Here is a 27,731-nt window from a genome sequence, read left to right as displayed (position 1 = left end):
GTTACTTGGGGATAGTTTTCCCAAAGATATTTCAACTTGAGAACTTAAGTAAGGTACCTAAAATGACTGAATTACATAACATTAGACAAAAGCGAGAATCATATTCTGACTTAGTTGGAGACATATTTGGAGCAATCACTCCTTCAGTGGGAGTTATTCTGAATTTGTTGAAAATTCGAAAGTTGTCCACTATTGTGGATAACAAGCTAGCAATTTTTTCAGGAGCCATGATCCAGGATACAGAAATGGCTTCAGTAAGATCTATGACTCTTCAGAACTGCCTTGTGTTAAATCTCCTTTTAGCAAAGGAGGGCGGAGTTTGCAAAATGCTGAATTCCCTACATTGTTGCTCATATATACCTAACAGTAGTAAAGGAATGAGAAGCCTTATGAACAACCTGACTAATGATAATGCTGATTTGAAAGAGCTGAAAGAACCAAGGATTTGGAAAAATGTTGGCAAAGGATTTGCTCCCATGGGAAATTGGCTTCGCAACTTAGAGAAAGGGATAATAGTGAAAATACTACAGGTGATATTAATTATTGTGATTTGTTTAATTGGAACATAGGGAATATGTAAATTATATCATGATTAAAATAAAGAAATTGAAAAATTATCAGAAGAGGGAAGAGATTAAAATGGAGAAATTGTTCAGGGGAAATTCGAAAGGGGAAAGAAGAAAAAAAAGTTATAAGGAGGACACGCTTTAGGGGAGCAAAAATGTGTGTGGGGAGATGTAAGTGTGATGACATATTTAGTCATCAGAGGAGGGATTGTGAACACTGAATTTGTACTAATAAATATTCATGTATTTTAATTATGAATCGGCATAGAGTTTGACTATTATAGAAAATAATGTGCAATTTGGAAAATGTGCTCACTTGAGTGGCCGCCATTAATCATGAAGTGTCCTTATCAAATGCATATTAATGTAAATTGAAGTGCTTACGCTAAGAAAATGTAGTAGTGTGTTATACTAATGAATTTGCATTATATATTTGCTTTATTAATTGTGGGCCTTAAGTTAGCAAGGTTTTTGGCTTAGTTTGCACAGCCTCATGTTAAGCTGCACTGTTCAAATAATGCCATGAGAAAGGTAGGCTTGAAGAAATTAATGCATGTGTAGTTTTTCACTGAGTTGACCAAACTTTAGCAGATGTCTTAAACTTTCTCATGAGAACTGCTTGCTAGAATGTCTTGTACTAGTAGAAGAAACATTGTGTAGTTTAGTGTGTGAGAAAGCGATGTTCCCAGGAGCTAACAATGGATGCACCAATTAGAGTACAAATGGATACAAAAATGTTACCTGACGAGCCTGACTATGGGAACTGGAGAAGAGGAGCCAATCATCGACATGTGAAAGACACTTTAGTTATATCTAAGATTCACATTTTTAGTTCTTTTGGACGTGTAAACATATGATTCTTTGACCAATGGCAAAGTGCCAAGTGTTTTAGCCCGCCTGAACAGAGAAAGAAGCGCTCATTCCAATTTTTCTACTGAAGAGGTGTGCTCTTTCTTACTTTGATGTTCCTCCTGAGAGGCTTCTATCTTTAACTTTATTGCTTAAACTTCTGATCCTGAATGCGGACCCCCTAGACATTGCTTTCCAAATGGTTCGGATAGCTTAGAGTCCCCATTTCTGAAACCATTCCCTTTCACTGTCCGTTGCCGAAGCTGACCAAACAGATGTTCAACTGACAAAGATAATCACAGTTTGCTGACCATACTTAGGAGATGTAGAATGAAAATGCTATTGTTCTTGTAGTAATTTTTGTTTTGTTTCTAGATACCAACCGCTATTTTGATAGAGCCATAGCTAGATGTTTTCCAAATTTATGTTGACTAAAATTGTTTTGCATGAAGCCCAAACATGCTATTCCAATCAGAAGGTTAGTAAGGGAAACCCTGAAATGTTAACAGGTTGCTATTATCTAATAATTGATGTTGCCCAGTTGCTGAACCTAGATGTATGCTATTTCTATTGTGCAGTTGTTCTTGCTATAGATTTGTACTGTAACTCTTGAATGCACAGCGATCCATGCATTAGTTAAATTGAGATTCATTAGAAGATGTAGTCAACCTGTGTGGTTTTTGTATGTGTACCATTTGATTTTGAGACTAAACTATGTGATTTTAGCATTGTTAATATAGGGAAATAAACATTCTAACTTTTACAAGGGTGTGGTTATTCATGGCCAAAGGGGGTCATGGTGTGTGAGATTACTGACTCCAAAGATTCTTGATACTGTTGATAGATATTGTTGATGAATTTGTATTGTATTTGGGACTCTAAGCTGAGTCAAAAGGTCCACCAAACCTCTAATGCATCCTGTTATAAATTAAAGATAAGAAACCAAATAAGGTCAGACGTGCTAACCGATGTAGCACATTGGAGAGAATGGGCAGACTGGGTATAAAGGAGGGAGGCTGAGGGTAAAGGGGACAAATTTGGGGGGCATGGGGAAAAGGGGCATTTTGAGAGAAAACTAGGCAAACTTAGAGGTGAGTGGAGAACAGTCAAGACTGGGTTTAAAGTGGGAAGGTTGAGGTGAAATCTGACAGGCTGAGAGGAAACACACTTCAGCAAGACTAGGTCAGCCAAGGAGGAAACTGGGCAAACTTGTGAATGTAAAGTGGGTAAACTCCAGGGAGAATGGATGGATGTGCAAAGCAAAGAGGCTAAAAGGAAAGCAAGCATATTCAAGAAGAGAACAGACTGATAAAAAGCAGGAACGCTGAGGGGAAGTGGGCAGATTCAGGAAAGACTGGGTAGTTGGGCAGACAACAGGCAGACTGCATTTAAAGTGAGCAGACCTGCACGGAAAACAGGCAAATAGAAAATCTGGGCAGACTGAAGGGAAAGCATTTTTATTTGGGGGAGGTGTGAGAGGGGAAAGGGACAGCCTAACTGGAGGTGGGAAGACTCTGGGGAGAATAAGGAATCTGGTTGAAGCCAGGCAGACCGGGTTAAAATGGTCAGTATACAGGGAAGATCCTGTATTAGGGTATTGGGTTTCCACCCCTCTGATCCGCAGGTACCCTTTGAGATTGTTTTTATTCTTTTTAATACAATATTTTATTTGTGAGGAATTGGGGTGCATTGTATGGCTTGGTAATGTGACCTCGTTGTGTAGTACACTTACCTACCACTTTAGGACCTGTAGGTTTCATTTGTTAATCCTTCTAGTGCAACCCAGGGTAGCTGTGGCTCTGGGCAGCTTGGCTTACACAAAGGAACAAGTGTAAAGGGTTTTAACAACACCAAAAAAATTGAAGAAGGAATACACAACACAGGCAAGAAATCCAATACCAGTTTATAAACATTGACTGCATTTTTATATATTGTTAGACATCAAAACTAAAAATATCCAGTGAAGAGTTTCAGAGATATATGCACTGTTTTCTCAACCACAAATTTGACACTTAGAAACCTTATGAGCAAACTACTTTGTCTAGTTATATTGTGGTCAGTTAGAGTTACTTTGGGTGACCAACTCTGGCAGGGAGCCAGTCAGGGGGACCACTTAGGTCCTCAGAAACAGTTACCTCAGCAGGTGAAGTAGTCTTCAGTCAGATCCTGACATTTTTATTTGTTGCTTGAGATTCCTATGGAAATGGTCCTGATACAAGGGATACTGGATGCTAAAGATGCTTAAAGATTCTGTGGATGCAATGTGGATGATGGAGGTCTTCCTGAGGATATTCCTCAGTCCACGGAGGGGGTAAAGCTGTCTTGGCCACGGGGTTGACATCCAATTGAGATCCGAGTTCTGGGTGCACTATTTATCCTCAGAAAATGCCTTCCAGTTAGGATGTGGTTGGTAGCCAATGAGCTACCAGGTTGCCTCCCTGATGATTACTTTCTGTGAAGTGTGCCATCTGGTTATCTCAAGATGCACCATTCTGTCCATTTCCGACATGGCAGAACCCCACATTCGGTATCAGAACTCCCTTGCCCAACCCAGAGGTGTGGCTAGCAAATGGGCCGCACACCCTGAAAAACTGATTTGGAAAATGGTTTTCCCTTCCCTGTCTCTCCTGCCAGCCTGTCTATCTAGACAATAGAGCAGCCCCTCTCTCAAGTGTTACTCATTTGACCTTTAAAGGTGGCTTCTCCTTTGAAGCTCGTCTTTTGGGCCAACAACAATGTAAATTCCTGCAGGAGGGAGATAGCACCTCTTCCGAACTGAGGCTTCTAGTGTGTCCCTTTCTGGGAGTTATTATCCCTGCTACTCCCCACAGCGCCCCGGCAGCACAAGACTCACCCACCCACTCTGACTGCACGGCTGTGCAGCCCTGTCCTAAAGGAATGATGGTGATGACTGTGCTCCAACAGACAGGCCCACGGGTGCTGCCCCAGCCTGATTGATTACTTTCTAATGCCTCCCAACCTCTACAGTGCTCGAGCTACAGGTGACTGTGATCCAGCACGTTTCCTTTTGTGCCACTGCTCCAGCATCACTGCCACAGCCTGCCCAGCCCTCCTGGTAGGCCCGGCTCACTTTTCAGCTGTTTTCTTGCTCCAAGGCTGCGACATGGGGCTCTCCCAATTCTGGCGCCCAGGCATTTTTGCTGCTCGCTGCAGCGCATCAGCCCAAATTAGAGGTTAGAAGTTGTGACTGTCCCATTGTTGGAGGGGTATGTGTGCATGGCTTACAGTTTACAATAACCACCCAAGTTTTTTTTTTTTTTTTTAACAACCCCGCTGAAGGCACATTCCAATGTTCCCAATGGCTATGTGCCAAGCATTCGGTTCTGCTGAATCGCCAGCACCCATCATCACACCGTCCATTTCCTCTTCCGTGACACCAAGCCAGTGCAGATTTTGCAAGCCTCACAGATGGCCAACACAAGCTGGTTGTAATCGTTGTAATTGATGACTTCTCAAAGTACCCAGAGGTATAAATCATTAAGTCCTTAACAGCTACCTGGCCGTTCCCCGTTTAGAGAAGATCATGGTCACCAATGGTCTTCTGCGTGAACTCCACACCGACACTGGACCTCCCATTTCCAGTCATGACTTTGCAGAGTACCTGAAATCAAGAGGTATCTGCCATCATAAGATCAGGTCCAGGTGCCCCAAGTAAACGGAAAAGTAGAACGTTTTATGAGGGCTGTTAATAGGGTACTTCGCATCACACTGGACGATAGCCAGAACCTGGACTGTGCCTTGTATGCTTCCCTGCGATAGTACAGACTTACTTGGCACACCACCACGAGAGTTAGCCCTAATGCACTGTATATTAATCGCATGACAGGTGACACCATCCCTCATGTGGAGGTGTCTTCTGCTATTTGAGATAAAGTGTCCAACGCCCAGCGTCAACGGAAGGCAGGGAATAACAAGATGTCTTCCAAACGAAGAGCATCCCACTGACATCTGCAAGTGGGTGATACCGTTCTTGTCAGAAGTCGTCACTCAGGAAGTAAATTTCACCTACCCCTTGAACCCTATCCATCAAAAGTCACTAGGATACATGAGACAATAGTCACAGTTACTAGAGGTGAAGAGACAGTCGCAAGAAACGTTGTGTTCTTTAAACACTACAAACACTCAAATCACTTTGCCGATGAGAGCTCTACATCGATTCACATTGAGGATCCAGATTTTGGTGTGAGTGCTCCTGAGGAAGTACCCCAAAATGCCAGAGAATCTGCTAGTTGGCCCAAATACAGTTGTGCAAGGACAGAAATTATTGACATCCTGGGAGACAATCCTCACCCCGGACAAGCACTCCGGGGACAGTGTCATACGTCGACGCAAGGGACCGCCAAGATATCATCTCAGGCCCTGTCCAGCTATATCTACCAGACTACAAGATTTTTGGTTGAATTGACCAATAGTATCAATAACTAAACAATGATGCACAATCTACAGATATGTTTTTCGTTTTGATTTGCGTTTGGGATTTAGGAGGGCCATGCTGTGTACCATGTGTTTGTCTTTTCCTTTTTATTTCTTTGGTTTGGCAGGAATTTTATGTCATGCAATGGAATGTCTCACATGTTTAACCTAGGAATGGGTTATCAGGATGAGACCCCTCCCAATATCGTTGTGATAGTCACGACCGCCACATGTCTAACTAGTGCTAATAAATACACCTGGGAAACTAATCTACGTGTTTAGTGTCAGTTTCTCAGTCCAGCGTCTCCCTGCCTAATCCACATCCTGCGGTCTACCCCACATATCCATGACCAAGGCAGATAATGCAACAGGCCTGGGTATCTGCAACTCGTCACCGCTCAAAGAAGTCCCAGTGTGAGTGCTTCGGGCATTGCTTCAATTTCTTTGGTTCGCCTAAGTGCTGTAGTGATGTACGGAGACGCTATATATGCATGACTAAGCATTTTAGTCCAGTGATCCAGACAACCACACTAAAATGCGTTAGTCTAACGCCTGATGCGTAGTACGTGGCATGGCTGCGTTGCAGAGTGACGTGCAGGAGCTCTATGGGGCAAGGGTGCAGATAAGGGCTGCACGGAGGTATAAGCAGAGGATGCAGAGGACGTGAGGGCATACAAAGGGGCAAAAAGCGTGAGGAGGAAGCAACTCTGGCTGTGCACACTGGGGTAGCTGCTACATAGAATGTTAGCAGCAGCAGAAGTAGGGTGGCATGAAGAAGGACTCGAGGGTTGTGGCTAGTCACACAGAGAGAACTGCAGTTATGTAAAGTGCACACCAACGTTAATACACCCACTCAAAAAAATTATACACCAAAATACCCATCATCATAAGTCCACATAACTAACATGATACGTCAATATACCCATGTTGTAATTGTATATACAACCACCATCTTGTGTAAACACACAGCAGCATCTAAATAACAACGTAAAAATGACATTCCACAAAAAAAACTAAAGTTGAGCTCTCATGTAACCATCTCACCTTTAAAAATGCGTCCTAATCCTCGGAAATCCATCTGGTCCGAACAGTTAAAGACAACAACATACTTTCCAAGACACCTTCCCATATCCTTGGTAGTTTCTGTTTTGCCTGTCCCAGCTGGTCCCGCAGGTGCACCACCCATGCTCATTCCAAGCGCCTGAGCTAAAGTAATATAGCACCTGTTGAAAGTAAAGATGTATACTTGCATATTACAAATACTTAAACAATAAACTGAAACAATGCTGAACTATTATTTCTAAAATGTAGGAATTTAAAAAGATGCAAACAATGCCTAAAAAGTGATCATTATTTTACCATGATTTACACATAGCTATGGTTTGCTCGTTGGACTGTCTCTCTTGATCTGTATAGACAGTAATCAGTGGCAAATTTGATATCATTGTCGGTACTTTGGCAGCATATAAGTTTCCTTATCTCTTACCATGATGTCGAGCTAGAAAAATGTCTGAACTCACCAACTCCTCTGTCCATGTGTGTCTACCTGCTTTCCGTTTTTGTGTCCTCAACAATGTCTTGTTCTCATCTGATGACACCTGACTACTCAATGATCTAGGGTCAGCACTCTGCAGATCTGTTACTTCCTTGCATGTCTAGCACATGCCAAACCGTCCATGAGATTTAACTCTGTGATACGCCCATAATCACATTCTCTTCACTGCCTGCCTCTACCTACTAGCTGAAAACCATTTCTCAAATCGGTATAATATTTTGTCTGCCAATATGGTTCTAGAAACAACTGTTTTACATCATAAAATGATGTAGTGAATCCACTTTGTTCTATGTGCCAATGTTGTTCTATGTGCCAATTTTATACTTATAATGTAGGCCTAGGTCACTCATCAGTTCAGCATAAGGAGGCAGGTAATTGTGCTGGAGACACTAGCATAAAATGTGACAAAGGGTTTTCATGCAGACACGAAGGAACATGATTTTTTTTGTCGTTGACATCTGGACTGTAATGCAAATGTATTTTGGACTCCAAGAAAGCCATGGAAGTAGATGTAGTCCCATGGCAGTGCAGGTATAGTGTTTCTGTTATTGATCAGTGGAGGAAATCCATCTTTTCTGAGTGATAAACTGGGATTGTTCGCCGTTCGCTGGTCTCTATATTTCTGCTGGCTTTGAAGGTCTGTGCCCTTCAACCCTGCTAGCCAGTGGTAAAGTGTGCTCCCCATTTAAACATGATTGATTTGTCACTCTCCTAGCTGGCATATTTAACTTCCCCATACGTCCTTGGTAGATGGAAGGTTAATGCCAATAGTGAACTGAAACACCTGTTTTTCAAAAGTTACCCTTTACCTGCTTGGTTTGTAAATCCAACACATGCTCCATTGTGTTCAACCTAAAAGTGCTCCAAAGTTCTGGTGTACTCTGACCATTGGCTATCATTGGTTCATTGTGCTTTTTAGTTCTGTTTCTACTTAAAAGTTTATAAAATCAGATCTCTAGTGTCCCTTGCTAGATTTTTGTCATTTTGGTGTCATTGTTTAATGACATTTTACTCTATTTTTAAATTTGGTGTGGTATTGTTATTATTTCACATTTTGACTTTATTACTGTTTTGGTACTGCATAAATACTTTACATACTGCCCTTGGTTGTGTCTGCTCTGTGCCATAACTACCAGAGGGATGAGCTCAGGTTAATTTTGTGATTTTAAGGGTTGACCCTGACAAGGGTTGCGATTATTTGATGAGGTGGGCAGTCACCCACTCCAAATAGTAATTGAACTTCTTACAATCTACATTATTATCTGAAGGCAAAGGTATGGTGGGATAGGACCACATCATTAGGTCTACAATTAATTTTCAGTAAAATTAGATATGCTTATTTGCAGGGGCTTTTAGACACCCTTTTTCATTCATTGGTCTATTTATGTGTCATTCACATACCGCATGGGGCAGTGGGTCAGCCTACTTAAGCCACTGGCTCTCTTGCACTTTAAGTGACAACATTCTTCCTTTTTACAAGGAGCACATCCTTAAAGGAGTTCCCTTCAGAGCAATTACTACGGCAATGGTGCTTTTGAGACCAGTCTTCAGGGCCTACGTAGGCAGCCTAAGCAATGGCATTTTCCACTTTATTTGTAAATGAACTTTGATAAAGAATGAGCAGGAATAAAAGGTTGTCTACTCCTGCTCTCCACCCGTTCTTCAGTACTGCAGGCTTCTGCCATTATGGCTATGCATCCTGCCCTTTTCACTCACGTGCCACTCACCCTACTTTCTGCTATTCTTTGCTTCTCTCTCACTACTATAAGCTAAATTCTTCAATGAGTCCTGTTGCTAAAGCACGTCTGAATAATCATTAGCCAATGTCTGGATGTGCCAAGCCCTCTCCAATATCTCTTACTTACTAGCAACAGTGTGGCTGGCATTGTGCTGCCCCCACTAAAGCTTGCTGCTCCTGCACCGCCTCCTCCTTGCCATCTATTGTCCATGCCCCTGCTCCCTCATTACAGCCCTGTGTGGCCACTGTTCTGCCACTGCCCTTCCCGCCTGCCCTGAACAGTTAGCTTGCTACCCCATTCACCTCCTGCCTACTGTCTGTTGTCCGAGTCCATGCACCAGCCCCCCCTCCTGCCCTACATGGTCTGATGTCCGAGTCCATGCACCATCACCCTCCCTCCTGCCCTGCATGGTCTGATGTTGTGCCACCGTCCTTCATTTATCTTGATGTCCCTGCTCACTCCTCCTTCCCTCCATTGCACAATTCTGTGCCCCATCATTATCCTCCTGCTTAGCCTCTGTGCTTAGCTTGTTGGCCCTACCCTCCTTCCCGCTGCCTTCTGATGTCTGTGCACTTGCCCCTGCTCCATCCTTGTTGCCCACCATGTTCCGTGGACCTGTCACTGCTCCTCCTAACTACCCTTAGTGTTCTGTTGAGCTGCCACTTCACCTTCCATCTGTCTAACATGGTCTGATGACTACTACTTGTCCCTGCCACCTGCACCCTGCCTGACCGAGTTCCATGCTGCTATCCCCCTCCTGTCCACCATGGTCCATTCTACCGCCATTCCCTTCTGCCCTCCATGGTTTGTTGTGTTGCAACTGCTCCTATTGCCTAATCCACGTGGTGCGTTGTTAAGTCCCCTTCCCTGCCCGCTCTTGTCTGTGTCCTGCCCCCTACCCTTCCCTTCTGTCCCCCATGGTCCTTTGTGCATGTCCCTGTCACTCCCTGTTGCCCACCATGGCTGTTGTGCTGCCACAACCCCTCCCATCTGCCCTGTGTGGTCAGCTTGTTGCCTCGACCCCCTCCCACCTTCCCTCCGTTGTCTGTGTGTATGCTATTATAGACTCAGTGTTCCCCTCCATGGTGTGTTGTGCTTCTTTGGCCCATCCTGCCTCCCCTCCATGGTCAGCTTGCAGCTCCAACCCTGCCCCTGTGCCTCTACCCTCCATTTTCCATGTGCAGGCCCATATCCACTCCCTCCTTCTGTATCTGGTCTGTTGTTGTGCCGCTGCCCCCTCCCTCCTGTCCTTAAGGTCCATTATGCTGCAAACTGTTCCTCCTGTCTGTCCGTATGATCAGTTTGCTGCTCTTGCCCCTTTCCCCTCTGCTCTCTGTTGTTCATGGTCATGGCCCTGTCCCCTCCCTATTGCTTTCCATGGTCGGTTGTGCTGCACTGCCGTTCACTTGCCCTTTATGGTGTATTGTGCTGCTGCAACCAATGACACCGGCCCTGTAAGGTCAGTCTGGTGCCTCTGCCTATCTCCCTCTCGCCCTCTGTAATTCAAGTCCATGTTCCCACCCTATTCCTCTTGCCCTCAGTGATCCAATGTACCATACTTGCCAACATTTTGAACTTGTTAAAAGGGAGATTTTGAAAAAAAACTTGGGGCGTTGATTTTCCCCATTGACTTATATAGAAAAAGAGGAGATTTTAGGAAGGAGACAAATAAATTAAAGCCCTTTTGAGCTTAAAAAGATTGCAAGTTTTCTGCCTGAATCGGGTCTGTTGGCATGGATGGTGGTACCTTCACTGCCGCTTTCTTCTGCCCTCAATGGTCTATTATATTCCCACAGCCTCTCTTGCCTATTCTGCATGGTTGGATTGTTGCCCCTACCCTGTTTTCCCCGGGCCCTCCATGGTCTGTTGTGCTGGCACTGCCCCTCCCGCCTGCCCAGCGTGGTCAACTTTTTGCCTCTGCACCATCCACCTTTCTCTCAGTTATCTGAGTCTGTGCCCCTGACATCTGCCTCCCCACAGTATTCTAATGAACAACTAGATTGCTAACACTCTATATTTATTGAAAAAGTGTGGCATGCCTGATGTCATCCTGATGTAATCAAAACTGTAATATATAAAATATTTCCTTTAGAAATTATATACATGAGAGGGTCTTATTCCCATAGAAATTATGGTTGGTAACTAAAAAACTAAACTGAGGACATATTTTCTGAGTTCTCATATAGCAAACAAAGCACTTTTAAATTACTTGCTATCTCGATTTTTGTTAACCAGTTGATCACTTGATTATATGTTACACTTAGAGGAGAGAAGGTGGCTTTTTGGCTACAGCTGCAGACTTTGCAGCTGGGGAACCAGGTTCGACTTTCAGTGTTGGCTTGACATCTTGTGATGCTGGGCACATCACTTAATCTCCCCATGCCTAAAGCCCAAAAGGAATGTGTTCTTGTGTAATGTCAGTGATGCTCATGTAAAACACTCTAATACCTTTAGGATACGTCTGCACTATACAAATAAAAAAAAAAAGTGTTTTGCACACTTCTGTCTTTGGGCTATACTTGGATAATATGTGTGCTACATTTCGGCTCTTTTTTCTCTGGTGGCCATCTTGGGAGTCTTACTTGTTATAAAGCTCCCCAATCTCCTCATTCACTGCAGTACCCTCACTACAAAATGCTTTCAATTTTCCACTTCAATTCCATCAAGTTGGCGTTCAGATGTGTCACAATTCTGATATAAATTAAAAATGTTAGCACTCTAGTTACCCATTAGAACATTGTAGTAAAGCCGCTGATCACCATGGAGTTAACGGACAGTCTGCCGCTGGTGTTGAAAGTGCATGTTTCTGTCTGCATGTCAGAATGGTTTAGTGAACTAGAAGAGGAAGCTCTTTGAGAACTCACTTAAAATGTTCCCTAATTTTTCTCTCTACAGCACTAACCATAATTTCTATGACAAAATGAACCCCCTCATTGTGTTCCTTTACCAATTGGATTCAGTCAAGATGGCTTCAGGTATGCCACACTTTTATCAATACTAAGATTGTTAACACTCTAGTTGTTCTTTGGAACACTTTGCGGCTGCAATAGAGCACAAGCGAATCAAATGACAAGTTGCTCCTATTGTAAGTACAACATGAAGATATTTGAGAACTCATTTAAAACATGTCCTAATTTTTCTTTCCACAACACTAACTATACTTTCTTTTTTTAAACATATTCAATTAAATTTCAATAAAACAGAAGGCCCAGCTGGACTCAGTCTCACAGCACCATTCTATCACACAGGCAAGAGCAATATTACAATGAGGACAACTTCCAAATCATTTATAGCTAGGCGTATTGTTGTGTCTGCTTCACATGAGGTCTATTGTTAGCCTTCAGTAACCATCAACAAAAGCAGCTCCCCCAACCAGTACCACCCCCACACCTCATTGATTGAATCTGCTGTAATCTTTTATAGGAGTAGTATGTCTCCAGGCTGCAAACTACGTTCAGTCCCCAGTTGCCAGTCCCAATATCCAATTGTATCCCTACCGAAAGGGGGAATCAGCAATCCATAGTCCAGAAGGGGGCTGCCCCAGGTCAATGACGCGATTCTCCAGGCCTGCTCCTCAAGGCTCTACAGCATCTTCTGCAGAAGGTGCCCGAAGATCAGCCACCAGGGCCTGAAACGCATGTGCCGCCTCTAATATACTAATCCCTCTGTTCGCTCCCCTCACCAATATTGCTCCCTCTACTGTTTGTCAACTTGCTATGCCACTTCAGTAATTGGGATCCCCCGCTGATTTCCAATTGCGCATTATCTCACACTTTGCCAATAAAAATGCTAGATTTTGGAACTTACTGGTAACTTTGGTTTTCAAGGTGTGCGGGAACCAGCTCAGCAGACAGTGCCCTGTTGTGCATGGGATGTCTCTATCTAGGACGGTGGCCAGTAGCTCTGTGATCTCCTTCCAGTACGAATGGATAGGAGGGCAACTCCACAACAGGTGTATTAGTCCTGCCCCATTCGGGCTACTCCACAACAGGTGTATTAGTCCTGCTCCATTCTCCATTATCTGGGACACCCTGCGTCTGCAACCTGAAAGTATCTCTGAATTTGCTCAGGGGCCAAGTATGCTCGCTGCAGAACATAAAAATGAATCAATTTGAAGATGACATTTCGAGACACATGGGGCGTTCAATTGAGTATGGCATCCCAGGCCTCCTCCGATATCGGGGTTCCCAAATCTTTCTCCCAGCTGGTCTTCAGCTTTTCAAGAGAGCGGGGGCGATCCCCCCCAAAGGCCCTATTCAAACAGGAAACCATTTTGACAGTGCCTGAGGAGAGGGCTATATAGCAACAGCTACCCAGGGCTGGGGGCTCAACTGTGCTATTTCACCAGTGGCATTGAATAGTCGAGGTAACCACCCTGTCCAAGAGGAAATACTCCCTTGTGACATCAAAGTCCACCCTAAAGTCCTCAAATGGGAGTAATCCCCCTTACTTAAAAAAGGTCTCCCAGGGTAGAAGCCCCTGTCCCCACAGGTATGTGAGACCTCTCCAGTCCCCTCCATGCAGGAGGGCTTTCAGCATGGTTCACTAACCATACTATGACAAAATGAACCCCCTAAATTTGTTCCTTTCTAAATTAAATATTTTAAGTTTTACCAGTTTAATTCAATCAAGATGGCTTCAGGCGTGCCACACTTTTGTTCTAAGTAAGACTATTAGCGACCATGTTGTTCTTTCGAACACTCTGGGAAGCTGCAGTAAAACGCAAGGGAATCAACTGACATGCAAAACTGTTGGAAGTACACGTTTTACTGAGACTGTCAGCCTTCATTCTTATATGGCTGAGAAAGATAGTGTGAATTTACAGAAAATATGCTTCCATTTTAGCTTTTGGAGCACTTTCCATAACCTCTATGGGAAAATCATGAGACAACTGTTTTCTCAACATGATTCATGAAATCCCAGCAGAAGTTTTTTTTTACAGTATAGCAAACTTGGCACCTAAGCAACAAATGATTTATATTGTAACTAAAATCTGTTATCACCCTTTATATATTCTTCGTTTTGTGACCCTCAAGAAATGCATTCATTACAATGCATTTCCAAGCGTGTTATCATGTATATTGGTCCCATGATGGCTACCAGCACTATCTGGCTGAAGTGCTGACAGCCAGTCAGATCTTACCATGAGATCTGTGCTTAGGCTCACCCCAGATATACACATTTAGTTTTCTTTGGGTATCTCAAAAACTACTGAACGGCTTTACACTAAATAACGAAAAGGGTGCTTTCTGGACCAAGCGTTTTGTTTCTGCCACATATGGAGTAATTCCGTACATCAGTTCAGGCTGCAATAGTATCTAAAATCCCTATGGGCACTAACACGGGAAACACACTTTTTGACCCCCCCTTTTTCTCAGCCCCTGCTTGATGGATTGCCCTGAAACTTTCCATGTACCAGGCCACAGAGGTCACCTTTTTGCAAAATTCGTCAAACAGTGCCAAAGATATAGCCAACTCAAAAAAGGTTCTTCCTATAGAAACCAGGTCCTAACTATAACTACCCACTAGTGACCGCCAGTAGGTTGTATATATATAAATATATATATATATATATATACATATATGCTTATTTTGTCTATTGGCGGTCATCACTAGGTAGTTATAGTAAGTTCTGTTTTTCCATAGACAGAGTGTTTTTGGTTTGTTGATAACTTTGGTTCCATTTGACGGATCTTCTCAAAACTTTCCAAAAAAACAAGTTCATCAACCTCAGCTCCTTCTTGGGAAGATTTAGGGTGATCCATCAAGCAGGGGATGAGAAAAGAGGGGGCTCAAAACATACAATTCCCCATGCAATTTCCATGGACTTCTTTAGACGAGCCTACAGTGAAAAATGTTGAATAGAATCCTAACAAATTCATCAGGAAGCTAGATCTTGGTCCACAGGTTGTGCTTTTTGTGATTTGGTGTAAATCCATTCAGTGGTTTCTGAGAAACTACAGGTAAAATTTAATTGTATATTTGGATGATTGGACTCGCGAAAGTTCCACGAGCCTCCAGCAAGAGTGTAAATTTGAAAATGAAGGCGTGCGAATGGTCAAGAGGCCAGTTTTTCCCATGAGCCTTCACGCTCTCACAGGAGTGAGAGGCTCCCTCAAGTTTCTCAGGCACTCTGATTGGCTGGATGTTGGAATGTTAGAAATGAAATGGCCGCCATTGTGAAAAACTGGAGGTGTGGTAGAAATTAAATAAAAAAGCTATTGATAAAGGCAGTAAAAAGACATGCTCTCCCCCTAAGTTTAGAAAGGAGGCATTTAAGGGATAACTACTTGAAGAAATTAAATGTTGTAGGAAAGTACTGTACGAGGCTGGCCTGGTTTGTAGTGGGTACATTGGGTACTTACACCTTATACCAGGTCCAGTTATCCCTTATTAGTCAAGTAGTAGTGTTCTAGCAGCTTAGGCTTATAGAGGTAGCTATAGCAGAGCAGCTTAGGCTGAACTAGGAGACATGCAAAGCTCATGCAATACCACTTATAGTTACACAGTACTTATACACAAGTAAAGACAATACTCAGTGTTACCGAAAATAAAGGTATTTATTTGGGTGACACATTACCAAAAATATCTTAGAGACAATATTCCTTCTGGTGGTAAGTATTATAAGTATTATACAGAATATATACACTAGACACCAAAATTAGACAAGTAAGACAAGTAAATAGTCAAAGAACAATGCAAACAGTAGGAAATCCTATAGAATGCAATGGGAGAAAATAGTTCTAGAGGCAACACATACCATATACTAAAAAAGTGGAATGTGAATCACAAATTCCCCCCTAGACAAGTGTATTGTGTGCAGAATCGCTGGGAGCGTAAGAATACAGTAAAGGTAAGTAAATTACCTGACCCCAGAGCCTCGTGTTTGGGCTTTTGCAGCAGCCCACCAAGTCTGCACAGAACAACTGTTGGATTATTGGACCTGAAGACCTGCAAAGGAAGGGAACCATGTCCAGAAGTCAAAAGAAGTTCCAGGAAGGACAGGAGCCCCTGTCAACCCAGAAGAGGGTGCAAAAAAAAAGTCTCCGGTTAGTCGAAGACTGCAGGAATGCACCCTAGGAAGATGTCAGCGGGTTCCTGCGTGATGCAAAAGATGTCCCACGGCGTGAAGATCGTTGCAGACGAGATTTTGTGTCGGAAGTCGCCAACAAGCTTTGGCTACGACAAAAGTGAGTTTTATGTCAAAATGGCACTGGATGGACCCAGGAGGGATCTCTATGTAAGGAGGAAGAGGGGACTCTCAGCACTTTAGAGAGCCCTCAGGATGCCAGCCAGCACCCCAAGAAGCCACAGGATCCGGGTTCAAAGGAGGTGCAAAACGCGGTTGATGTATCACAACAAAAGAAGGTCCCACGCAGCTGGAGAACAACTCAGCGAGTTCAGCGTTGCAGGGTAGAGTGCTAGGGACCTGGTCCAGGCTGGGCACAAAGGAATTTTGCAAAGAGTGCACAGAGGCCTCAGTAGGTGAAGAAGACACAGAACACAGGGGTACCGTCGTTCTGGGGGAAGGCAAGGTCGTACCTCCTCCAAATTACGTCAGTAGGACCTCAGGACAGTCTATGTCGATGATGTCCACCCTCTGTGTCCTTAGTAGCACGCTCGTCGTTGTGAGAGGAGTCCCAGGGTACCAGTTGTCTTGGAAGGTGCCTGCTTAGAGCAGAGAAGTGATTCCGTCACTCCACTGGAGATTTCTTTGGTTCGTCTGGTGCAGGATGAAGACAGGGAGTCCCCAGAGCATGCGCACCGTGGAAACTGTTGCAGTTGTTGACTTGGAGTTGAGGTTGCTGAAAAAAAGTGTCTCTTGTAGACACTTTGTTGCAGTTACAGCGATTCTTGGAGCAGGCTACGGTTGATCCGTGGTCAGAAGTTTTCTAACGGATACTTGCAAGCAGAATCTGAAGTGAACCCACAGGAGAGACCATAAGAGCCCTGAGAGGGGGATTGGCTATCCTATCGGGTATGGACCTATCAAGAGGAGTCTCTGATGTCCCCTGCTGGCACTGGCCACTCAGAGCCCTCCAGAGTGCCCCTACACCTTGCAAAGCAAGATGGCTGAAGTCTGGGACACACTGGAGGAGCTCTGGGCACCACCCCTGGGGTGGTGATGGACAGGGGAGTGGTTACTCCCCTTTCCTTTGTCCAGTTTCCTGTCAGAGCAGGGGAGAAGGGGTCCCTGAACCGGTAGACTGGTTTATGCAAGGGGGGCACCATCTGTGCCCTTCAATGCATTTCCAGAGGCTGGGGGAGGCTACCCCTCCCAAGCCTGTAACAACTATTTCCAAAGGGAGAGGGTGTAACACCCTGCTCTCAAAGGAAATGCTTTGTTCTGCCTTCCTGGGACTGGGCTGCCCAGACCCCAGGAGGGCAGAACCCTGTCTGTGAGGTGGCAGCAGCTGTAGCTGCACTGCAAGCCTCAGAGAGCTGGTTTGGTAGGAATGGGGGCCCCCAGGATGCCTGGAATTGGCTCCCAAATACCAGATTTGGAATGGGGGCACAATTCCATGATCTTAGACATGTTACATGGCCATATTCGGAGTTACTATTGTGAAGCTACATATAGGTATTGACCTATATGTAGTGCACGTGTGTAATGGTGTCCCCGCACTCACAATGTCTGGGGAAATGGACCTGAACTATGTGGAGGCACCTTTGCTACTGCAGGGTGCCCTCACACTTAGTAACGTTGCACCTAACCTTCAGCAAGTGAAGGTTAGACATATAGGCGACTTAAAAGTTACTTAAGCGCAGTGTGTGCACTATTTCACACAGGCTGCAATGGCAGTCCTGTGTAAGGGTTTGTCTGAGCTCCCTATGGGTGGCAGAAGGAATGCTGCAGCCCATATGGATCTCCTTGAACCCCAGTTCCCTGGGCACCTAGGTACCATATACTAGGGACTTATAAGGGGGGTCCAGTGTGCCAATTGAAATTGGTAAATTAAGTCACTATCCTACAGTGACAAATTTAAAAGCAGAGAGAGCATAATCACTGAGGTTCTGATTAGCAGAGCCTCAGTGACACAGATAGGCACAACAGAGGCATACACAATAGGCCACAAACTATGAGCATTGGGGTTCTCGCTAGCAGGATCCCAGTGAGACAGGCAAAACACACTGATATACAGTTTTTTATCTATGAGCACTGGGGTCCTGGCTAGCAGGATCAGAGTGACACAGTAAAAACACACTGACATACACTCACAAACAGGCCAAAATTGGGGGTAACTATGTTAGAAAGAGGCTACTCCTCTTTGTGGCATGGTTACCTCCACTTTTTGCCTGCTGTCAGTGTTTTTTGACTGTGTTCACTCGGATCCTGCTAACCAGGACCCCAGTGACTGTGCTCTCTCCCTCTAATGACTTTGTACACCCCACAATTGGCATACTGGTGCCCCCATTTAAGTCCCTAGAATATGGGACCTCGGTACCCAGGGTTACTGGGCACCAGGTGTTTCCCATGGGCTGCAGCATGTATTATGCCACCCACGGGAGCCCATGCAAAACGTGTCTGCAGACCTGCCATTGCAGTCTGTGTGAAAAGGTGCAAGCACCCTTTCACTACAGGTCAATGCACCAGGTCACTGTATGTCACTTCTATTGCAGGCCCTCCTAGCCCAGAGGGCAATGTGCAAGTACCTGTGTGTGAGGACACTCCTGCATAAGCAGAGGTGGGCCCACGAACTCCAGCTCAATTTCTCTGGACTTCATGAGTGTGGGGAAGCCATTTCAGCCGTGTACTGGACATAGGTCACTACCTATGTCCAGGTACATAATGGTAACTGCGAACCTAGGCAAGTTTGGGATCAAACATGTTGGAATAATACCCCAATACTGTTGCCAGTATTGGTTGTATGATTCCATGCACTCTGGTGGCTCCGTAGAGGGCCCTCCTACAGACCCACTAGACTGCTATCCTACAGACAGGTTTCTGCTCTCATGCTGCTTGAACAGCTCAAGCCCCGGAAGGCAGAACAAAGGGTTTCTTTTGGGAGAGGGAGGCAACACCCTCTCCCTTTGGAAATAGGTGTTACATAGCTTGAGAGGGGTAGTCTCCCCAAGCCACTGGTATGCTTTGAAGGGCACATTTGGTGCCCTCCTTGCATAAACCGGTTTGCACCAGTTCAGGGACCCCCGATCCCTCTTCTGGCACGAAACAGGCCAATGGAAAGGGGAGTTACAACTCCCCTGCCCATTGGCCCCCCCAGGGGTGGTGTCCAGATCTCCTCCAGGTGGCCATTTGATTCTGCCATCTTAAATTTAAGATGGCCTGAGGCCTCTGGCAGCATCTGAGTGGCCAGGTCTGGCAGGTGACGTCACAGCCCCTCCTGATAGGTGGTCACCCTGCTAGGTAACCAATTCCCCTTTTAGGGCTATATAGGGTCTCCCTCTTGGTTAGTTCCTCAGCTTACACGTGCAAGATTCCAGCAGGACTCCTCTGCCATGTTTACTTTGACTTCTGGCCTCTGGAACCGCAACTGGACTTCACAGGAACCTACAATCTGCAGCGACGACTCCACTCTGCAACATTGTTGCTCCTTCCAGCAACTGCAACAGTTCCCCGGCTGTGCATCCTCTGAGGGTGGCAAGTCTACAGTCTGCACCAAGAAGCAAGAAGGAATCTCCCTTGGAGTGAAGGAGTCACTCCCCTGCATCCGCAGGTACCAACTGCAACAACAACTGTCTGCGTGGAGTCTCCCTCCTGCAAATCTGTGTGGATCCTGCAACACAGGTGGTAGTCTTGAATGGTCCCCTTCGTCCCCTTTACTAGATGGCTGACTTTGGAGGTGGTGAGTCTTTGCCTCTCCTTGCAGAACGGTACCCTTGTGCAAGGCAACTCTTGCAGCTACCACAGCTTGTTAGCTCTTCTTCCAAGGGATCTTTAGGCTCTGTGAAGCCCCAGCCTCCAGCACCCTTCGCTGCAATGCATAGTCTCCTGCCTGCTGCTCCATCAATGTGGGACTCCTTTCCAGGTGTGCTCAGTGGGCCTCACCGCAACTCCTGTACCTGCATCCTCAACTTCTGGCTCTCCTCCCTCCTTGGGTTGAGTCCCCTCAGACCTTCCTAGTCCCCAGCAGCTCTGCGAACTCTCCTTCTGCAACTCTTGCCTTTCCCAAGGCTTGTTGGTGGTTTTGGCACACCACTGATGGACTGCAACTCTTCTTCTGTTGTGGGACATCGACTGCTGGAACTCTTCTTCTGCTCCTGTGCTGCACAGCCGACTCCTGGTTCACCGTCGACCTGGTCCTGCATCTCGAGAAGGGTGGGTAATGGTTCCTACCACAACCGATCACTCCAACTGGAACTGGACTTGGTCCCCTTTATTTGCAGGTCCTCTTCTGTCAGGATCCATCTTCTGTTTCTTCCAGTCTTGCTTGGGTCTTGCCCAGTCCTTTTGCAAAGTTTCTCTGTGGGTTTGGGAAAAAACAGGTACTTACCTCTTCTCTCCTAGTCGCTGCGGGGCACTCTGGTACTTATCTTTTGAAGGTCCTAGTTCTTCCAGCTTCCAATAGATTCCACTTACCTGGGTGGGGGTCTGACTTTCGCATTCCATTTTTTTAGTATATGGTTTAGACTCCCCCAGGGGCTCTACTGGTTACTGTTATTTCACTATTTTCTATCGCTTTCTATGCTCATTCCTGATTACTAATGTGTATATAATAGTGTGTTTACTCACCTGCTAGTAGAGCATTGCCTATACAGTATTATAGTAGTTGTGTCACTAAAATAAAGTAACTTTATTTTTGTAACACTGTGTGGTCCTTTCATGTGTGTAAGTGCTGTGTAACTATAAGTGGTATTGCATGAGCTTTGCATGACCACTAGATAAGCCTTTGCTGCTCATCCACAGCTACCTCTAGAGAATCTGGCTTTCTAGACACTGACTACACCTCACTAATAGGGGATACCTGGTATAGGGTCATAATACTATAGGTGCTCACCACACATCAGGCCAGCTTCCTACAAATGTATACTGTTTTTAGCTAATTTTCACGATCTTGCAGAACTCTTGCTGGATCTCAAATAATAAAAGGGTGTAGATGAGGTCTCAATACTCTCTATTAGAAGAAATGCATATTGTGGTCCTTTTTTTAGAATAAGTGTTTAAGAGATAAGTACTGTGATAAGTAGATGGTTAATTAATATTTTCAAAAAAGATTTCCTGAGGCTCTTGTGGGATCATGAAATTGAATGGAGTAGGTCATCTTTAAATACACTGTAGTATGCACACTTGCTACTGTGGGAAGGAGTGTTACTGGAGATGGTGTTTATTAGAGTCTACTATGTATGCCCATTGGCTTAGTAGGATTTGTATGTAGAGTACAGTTTCTTCCCACACTGTACTATGCACACCCATTATCAGAGAGAGGAGTGGTAGCAGGGACGACAGCCCCTGGACAGAGCATACTATGCACACCTGTCATCCAAGAGAGAGGTCTCAGGGAAGAAGGCAGTCTCCCACCACAAAGCCTACTATGTACACCCATCATCTGAAAGGTCTGAAAGAACATTCCAGTCCATGCACACACCTTACTATGCTACCCATCATCTGAGAGACAAGTCTGACAGTAGAGGCCAGGTTTTTTCATAAATCAAAGTGATTTACTTTTCCCCACAATCATATAATGGATTGCATTTCATTAAACTAAACACACTGTTACTCTTCTGGAGTATTTAAATTATAAATGCTACATCAGGAGATATTCAGTGTAAATGCAAATTCCATTATAAAAAGTATGATCTTGCAAGAGGCTTTCAAGAGCAAACCAGGAAGCACTGCCCCCACTCGGACAGCATGCTGGGGATTGCCTCTATGGCTCTCACGAACTTTCACAAGAGGCTTGTGACAGCCGCTGGTTATGATGGGCTTCTTTGGCTCTCGGGAGATTCCTGTGTGTGAATTTAAGAATAAAAGGAGGTAATCAGTCCAAAACACATATGTGATAAAACTAGAGGGTAGCTCTGTAAAGAGCTGTTTTAGTTAACAGTTTAGAGGTTCTCTTGAGAGCAATGACAACTTAAGACTAGTTTGCTGGTGCCACGTATACACATGAGAGTTACAAGAACTAAGCAAACACACATTCACTACTGAAATATTGAATGTTATAGTAAGGTACAATAAAAATATCTGTTGTTTAAAAAAAAACTTAGAAATTCACTGAAGAAACCAAAGGTTAAAGTAACATTATAGTTAGGTGAATTTCTCAGTAACAAGGTTAACGTTTTGAACTAAAACAGAGTAACACAGCTACTCTTCAATGCAAAGATTTATAGCAAGTTCAATATTTCTACACATCCATGGTGCATTAGGTGCACATGCATTTTGTACACAATGACAACCATTAGCTGGACCATGGCTGTACAATATTAGGTAGAAAAGAACTACTGTAGTCATCTGCCACTATGCAAAGTGTAAAACAAAGCTAGGACACTCATTAGATGATGTTGTCAATGATGTCATCAATTACTGTATGTCATCAGTGATGTTCTCAATTATGTCATTTGAGAAGTCACCAGTGATGTCACAAATTATGTCATAGAACATGTCATAAGTGATGTTGTATGTAAGGTCATAAGCAGTGCATGACGGGAGCACACATTTAATTTAGTGAGTGCTGCTAACTATAACTGGTGAATTTCTGTGTTTTTTTTGTTGAAAACGTTAACGTTGTCAGTGATAAATTCACCTAACTATAATGTTGCTTTAACCCGTGTTTTTGTCTAAGCTTTGTACAAATATGATTTATGAGGAGGTACTGTGGCACTATGAAGGGTAAGCACTACATGCCTTTTCAGACAGCCTATTCCCCTTCCCAAAAGTGTATCACACCAAAGTGGGCTGTAATCGGTTTGGTCAGCAGCTGGGAAAAGTAAACACACACAGAACCATGAGGAATTGGAACTGACAATGTGACAATACTAAAACTACTAATCAGCCTCTGAAGTTTGATAGGAGGAGCTGGTGAGATGGCTCAACTAGACATATATGTTTGATACTTGTATTAGTTGTCCTAGGAGTTCCTGAATTCAAGTGAAAGCATAGAATTTTTAGAGGCAAATTTCCAAGCCCCTAGCGGCACACAGCGTCTCTAAAGCGTCATTTTTTAAATGTTCCGGCGGCTCAGTGCGCCATCCCATATTAACAAGGCCACGCAAAGCCACCTTGCATGGCTTTTCATCTCCCTGTAAATATACGCCCCTTTCACAAATACGGAATAATTTTTTACCCTTTAACTTGAGCAGGGAGAACCCCAGCATGAAATGTGCTTTTCTGATTTTAGGAATACAAAGCAAAAAGGGCCTCATTAAAAGTCTGGCGGTTGGAACACCGACTGCCAGAATCATGGTGAGGAGACTGCTATGGTGCTGGCAGTCTCCTCACCAGCCCCATTATGAGATTTCCACTGAGCTGACCGGTGGAAACGTGCGTCAGCTTTGGACTCGGCTAAGCATGGAGCAGAGTCCAATGCCATTGCTCAGGGGGGGCTGGCCAACACCCTCAGAATGCGCACTGGCTGGAGTGCAGATAGTACACATTCCTAGCACTGCCTTTCTGCCAGCCTTTTCATGGCGGTCAGGCCGCCATGAAAAGGCTGGTGAAAGGTGGGCTTGTAATCAGCTAGGCAGTGGTGACTTCAGCGCTACCGTGGCTGATTACAATCCCGCCTGCGTCAGCCTGTCGGGATCTTAGATCCTGGTGGAGACGGTGGACGGGACCACACGCCAACCTTGTAATGTTTTGGTTGGACCGCCACAGCCACTGCGGTCCGACCACCACCGCGTGTCTGGCCGTCTTTTGACTGCAAGACTCGTAATTAGGCCCTAAGTCTAATGCTGAGGTCCACGCACAGTCAACCTGTGGCCCTATGCATCTATATATTATTTCATTTACTATTTGTGTAGTTCCAAACTTAATTGGCATATGGCATATGGCATATGGTCCTTCTCAAATCACAGTTAGTTTTCTACACCATTTTTCAGGTTGAGCATAGCAGCGCACAAGCGCTGCTTTTCCGACATGTTGGTATCTATGTGGGCCTTTAACCACGCCATCATTTTCACTTGTTTGTGGGTTTGCCTTTCAAAAACCTTTGTTATCACTGGTAAATACTTTATGTTGGTCCCTTCTTGGGGCGGTTTTGTTACCGCCTTGGAAACCGACCATGGATAATTGTACGTTTGCTGATATGTTTGACTGCAAGCAAACTTCTTTTTCCTTGTGTGTGTCCCCTTCGTTCTCACGCTCCTGGCAGCTATGCCGCTTTGAATTGGCTTGCTTATGTAAGCTGTTTTACTTTTCATTTTTTAATTATGTGGCAAGAAAAGTCCAGTTAGGAACTTACAAAGTCAATAGCTCTAACTAATTTTCTTTACTTTGCGCTGCATGACCGTATGTTGTTTCTTCCTCTTCCATCGTTGTCAAGAGGAGTGCTAACTTTCTCCCCTTTCAAACAACACACCTATACACATAACCCAGAACTATATTTGAGCACCTAGATTTTCATTTCTTCATTATTAGGGTAGGCATAGTTCCAGTTCATACTTGGAATAGAAATCCATAATTTTCTCATTTTATTCTAAGAATGCGACTTTTACAAAAATTAGTGACTAAATTAAAATGTCTACCGGGCAATTTCTCTCCTAGCTCGCACTGTAATATAATATACGCACCTTTCTCAGCCAATCGCCTATTGAGGAATCCTTTAATTACAATACAAGAAAATGCAGAACTGGCTCCAGTTGAGGTAATTATGTTTTTTTTTATTTTGCATATATGCAGGGCCACTGGAATTATGCTGCAGGGTTGACCAATTTATATGGCAAGATAAGTCCAGTTATGTATTGCAACGTCAATAGCTCTAACTCAAGCAAATGCGAGACCCACTGCATCACAAATGCATGTTTTGTCAAGGGTTGTTCCTCTGGCAAAGGCCTCAACCCTTTATATTTCTAGATCTGCTCTGTACCTTGATATCCACTTTTTTGTTTTTTTTGCCTGCTGTACACAGTTTCATTTCAAAACTTGGTGGGCACACACATGTACACTTTAAAGGATGAATAAACATGATTTATTTGTTAATACGACTTAACATAAAAGTATACAGTGAACCTTTTACAAAATGTAGGAGACTTCTTTTGGACAGTCCACTGCACCCACGTGGTCAAAGTGCTGGACCGCCCCTACATACAAAGAATCAAGGACCTGCATATTTAAAAGAATTTCTTAAATGTCATCACGGCATCGTACTTGGAGACATCTAGGGCCAGATGTAGCAAACTTTTGTGAGTCGCAAATGGCCCGAATCGCAATTTGCGACCCCGCAAAATCGGAAACGGGATGCAAAAATCCCATTTCCGACTCGCAAAATGCGACGCGAGCCATTACCGACTCGCATAAATAGCGACCCCATTTTGCGACCCGCAAATATGAAGTCGCTATTTGCGACTCGCAAACCAAATGCAATAGTCACTCGCAAATTGCGACTAGTCGCAAAAAGCCCATTTTGCACTTCCCATTTACCACTAACTCAGAGCAGGTGGTAACCAGAACCAAAGTATAAAAGGAGACCCAGAAGGCACCTGGGTTACTCAAGATAGCGGAGATATATGTGATAGCAATGAGGAGGAGAGCCCACGCCGCACAGCAGATGAGGAGGAGGAGCCAGAGACAGGAGAAGATATACAGAACCAGGCAGACACTTTTCCAACAAACTGAGGAGGAGATTTATGATAAATACAGACTTAGCAGTGCAGCAATACTAGATTTAATAGATTTACTCAATCCGCAGCTTCAACGCCTGACTGTGGGCGGCTGCGCCATCCCTACGCATGTGCAAGTGCTATGCTCACTGCACCTCTTGGCCTCGGGTAGCTATCAGGGGGTCATTGCTGTGGCAGGTGGGGTATCCCAAAGTGCACTCTCACGGTCCTTCAGAGCATTCCTAGATGCCTTACTCACACACATGTCCAGATACATATACCTACCCAGGAATGAGGCAGAAATCAACAGCACAAAGTTGGAATTCTACAGGATTGCCAACTTCCCCCGTGTAATAGGGTGTGTGGACGGGACACATATACAAATCTGCCCTCCTGCAAATCTGGAATATCTGTTCCACAACAGGAAGTGTACCCACTCACTGAACATCCAGGTGGTATGTGATGCCCATTATGTTATCACTGACATGGTTGCCAAATTTCCAGGGAGCACACATGACTCCTACATTTTCAGGCACAGTGGGATACACCAACGCCTAGAACGTGGGGAGTTTGGAGACGAATACCTCCTAGGTATAGCTGAATACACCTTGCAGACATACACACAGGTCAATGTGGAAACCATCTACAGTATGCCCAGCTAACATTGTACATTTTGTGCCAAACAGGTGACAGTGCATATGAACTACGACCATGGATACTTACCCTGTACTTAACACCCAGCAATGAGAAAGAGAGGCGATACAACAGTGCACATAGGAGAACCCGAAATATCATAGAGAGGACCTTTGGACTGCTGAATGCACGATTCAGATGCCTCCACAGAAGTGGAGGTGCCCTCCAGTATACCCCAATAACAGCTTTCAAGATCGGTGGCGCATGCGCTATCCTGCACAACATTGCCACCAGACGTGGGCTACCTCTCACCCCAGAAGACCCAGATTCGGAGGATGAAGAGCAAGAGCTACCACATCGCCATCATGGGGATAGAAGCATTGCAAATCAAGGCAGACTGAGACGGGACCACATTGAAAACCAATACTTTGGAAGGTACGTGCTAACTGTCACCACACGCACAAATGTCACACACAAACAGGCCAGGTGTGAAGTGGAACAAACAAGGGATTTAATAATGTGCACCAAAAAAACTATATACATTAACTACAGTTCGGGGGCTGTAAAAGTCCACCTGGCATGAGGACACATTGACCTCATGTGCCTCTACCCCAGGACAGTGCAGAGCTCACATTCTAAGCCGGCCTCGTACAGCATGGCTGGTTCCTGGTGTGTCAGCAGTGCCCTGCCTTGCGCTACCACTGCGCAACACCCTGGTGTCACTGGCTGAGACACTGCTGACGGTGGAGCCCTCCTCGCTGTCCTGCGGCGTGTCAGCCACGCCCCTAGCCACCTGTCGGGCCTCCATGATATCTACGGCGTGGCTGAGACGTCCCAGTCCACGTGCCACATCACTGGCAAAGTGGCCCATGTCTACCTGGAGGCTGACCGTGCGCCGTGAAAGGCCAGTGGTGTTCACTGCCTGCCTGACGATGGAGGCAGACAATTCGGTCCAACAGGTGCATTAGCTGCCTGTCACGGCGCCTTGCACCCTCTCTCTCAGTTATGAGTTCTGCCACCAGTGGTCTCATTGAGAGTGCAAGGTCGCTGACATGTGTGTTGAGTTGTTGCAGCTCTGTGTGTACCAGCTGCATACCACTGTTCTGGTTTTGCTCCATGCGCCGCATGGCCCCTGATATTCTCCTTATCTCCCGTGTCTGCAGGCGCTGACCCCGTAGGAGTGCAGGCTCGGCGGGCGACATGGAGGCGTCCCCTGACTCAGCCTGCGGCACTGGAGGG

The 27,731-nt window shown here is 44.9% G+C and overlaps 1 protein-coding gene and 1 pseudogene across 1 annotated transcript in view; both read right to left on the bottom strand.

Annotated features, from left to right (window-relative positions):
* DNAH5 (dynein axonemal heavy chain 5) overlaps nt 1-27,731 on the bottom strand; it is a 4,110,061-nt gene that overhangs the window by 1,582,297 nt on the left and 2,500,033 nt on the right. The window contains exon 36 of the mRNA XM_069219645.1: nt 6,894-7,072. Within this exon, the coding sequence (XP_069075746.1) occupies nt 6,894-7,072 (179 nt within the window). The remainder of the gene's footprint in view (nt 1-6,893; nt 7,073-27,731) is intronic.
* Nucleotides 24,479-24,617, bottom strand: LOC138283121 (U6atac minor spliceosomal RNA; annotated as a pseudogene).

This window comes from Pleurodeles waltl, chromosome 2_2, assembly GCF_031143425.1.
Source record: "Pleurodeles waltl isolate 20211129_DDA chromosome 2_2, aPleWal1.hap1.20221129, whole genome shotgun sequence".
NCBI classification, from domain to species: Eukaryota; Metazoa; Chordata; class Amphibia; order Caudata; family Salamandridae; genus Pleurodeles; species Pleurodeles waltl.
Note: the sequence above shows the minus strand (reverse complement) of the source record. Positions and strands in the feature narration are given on the sequence as shown.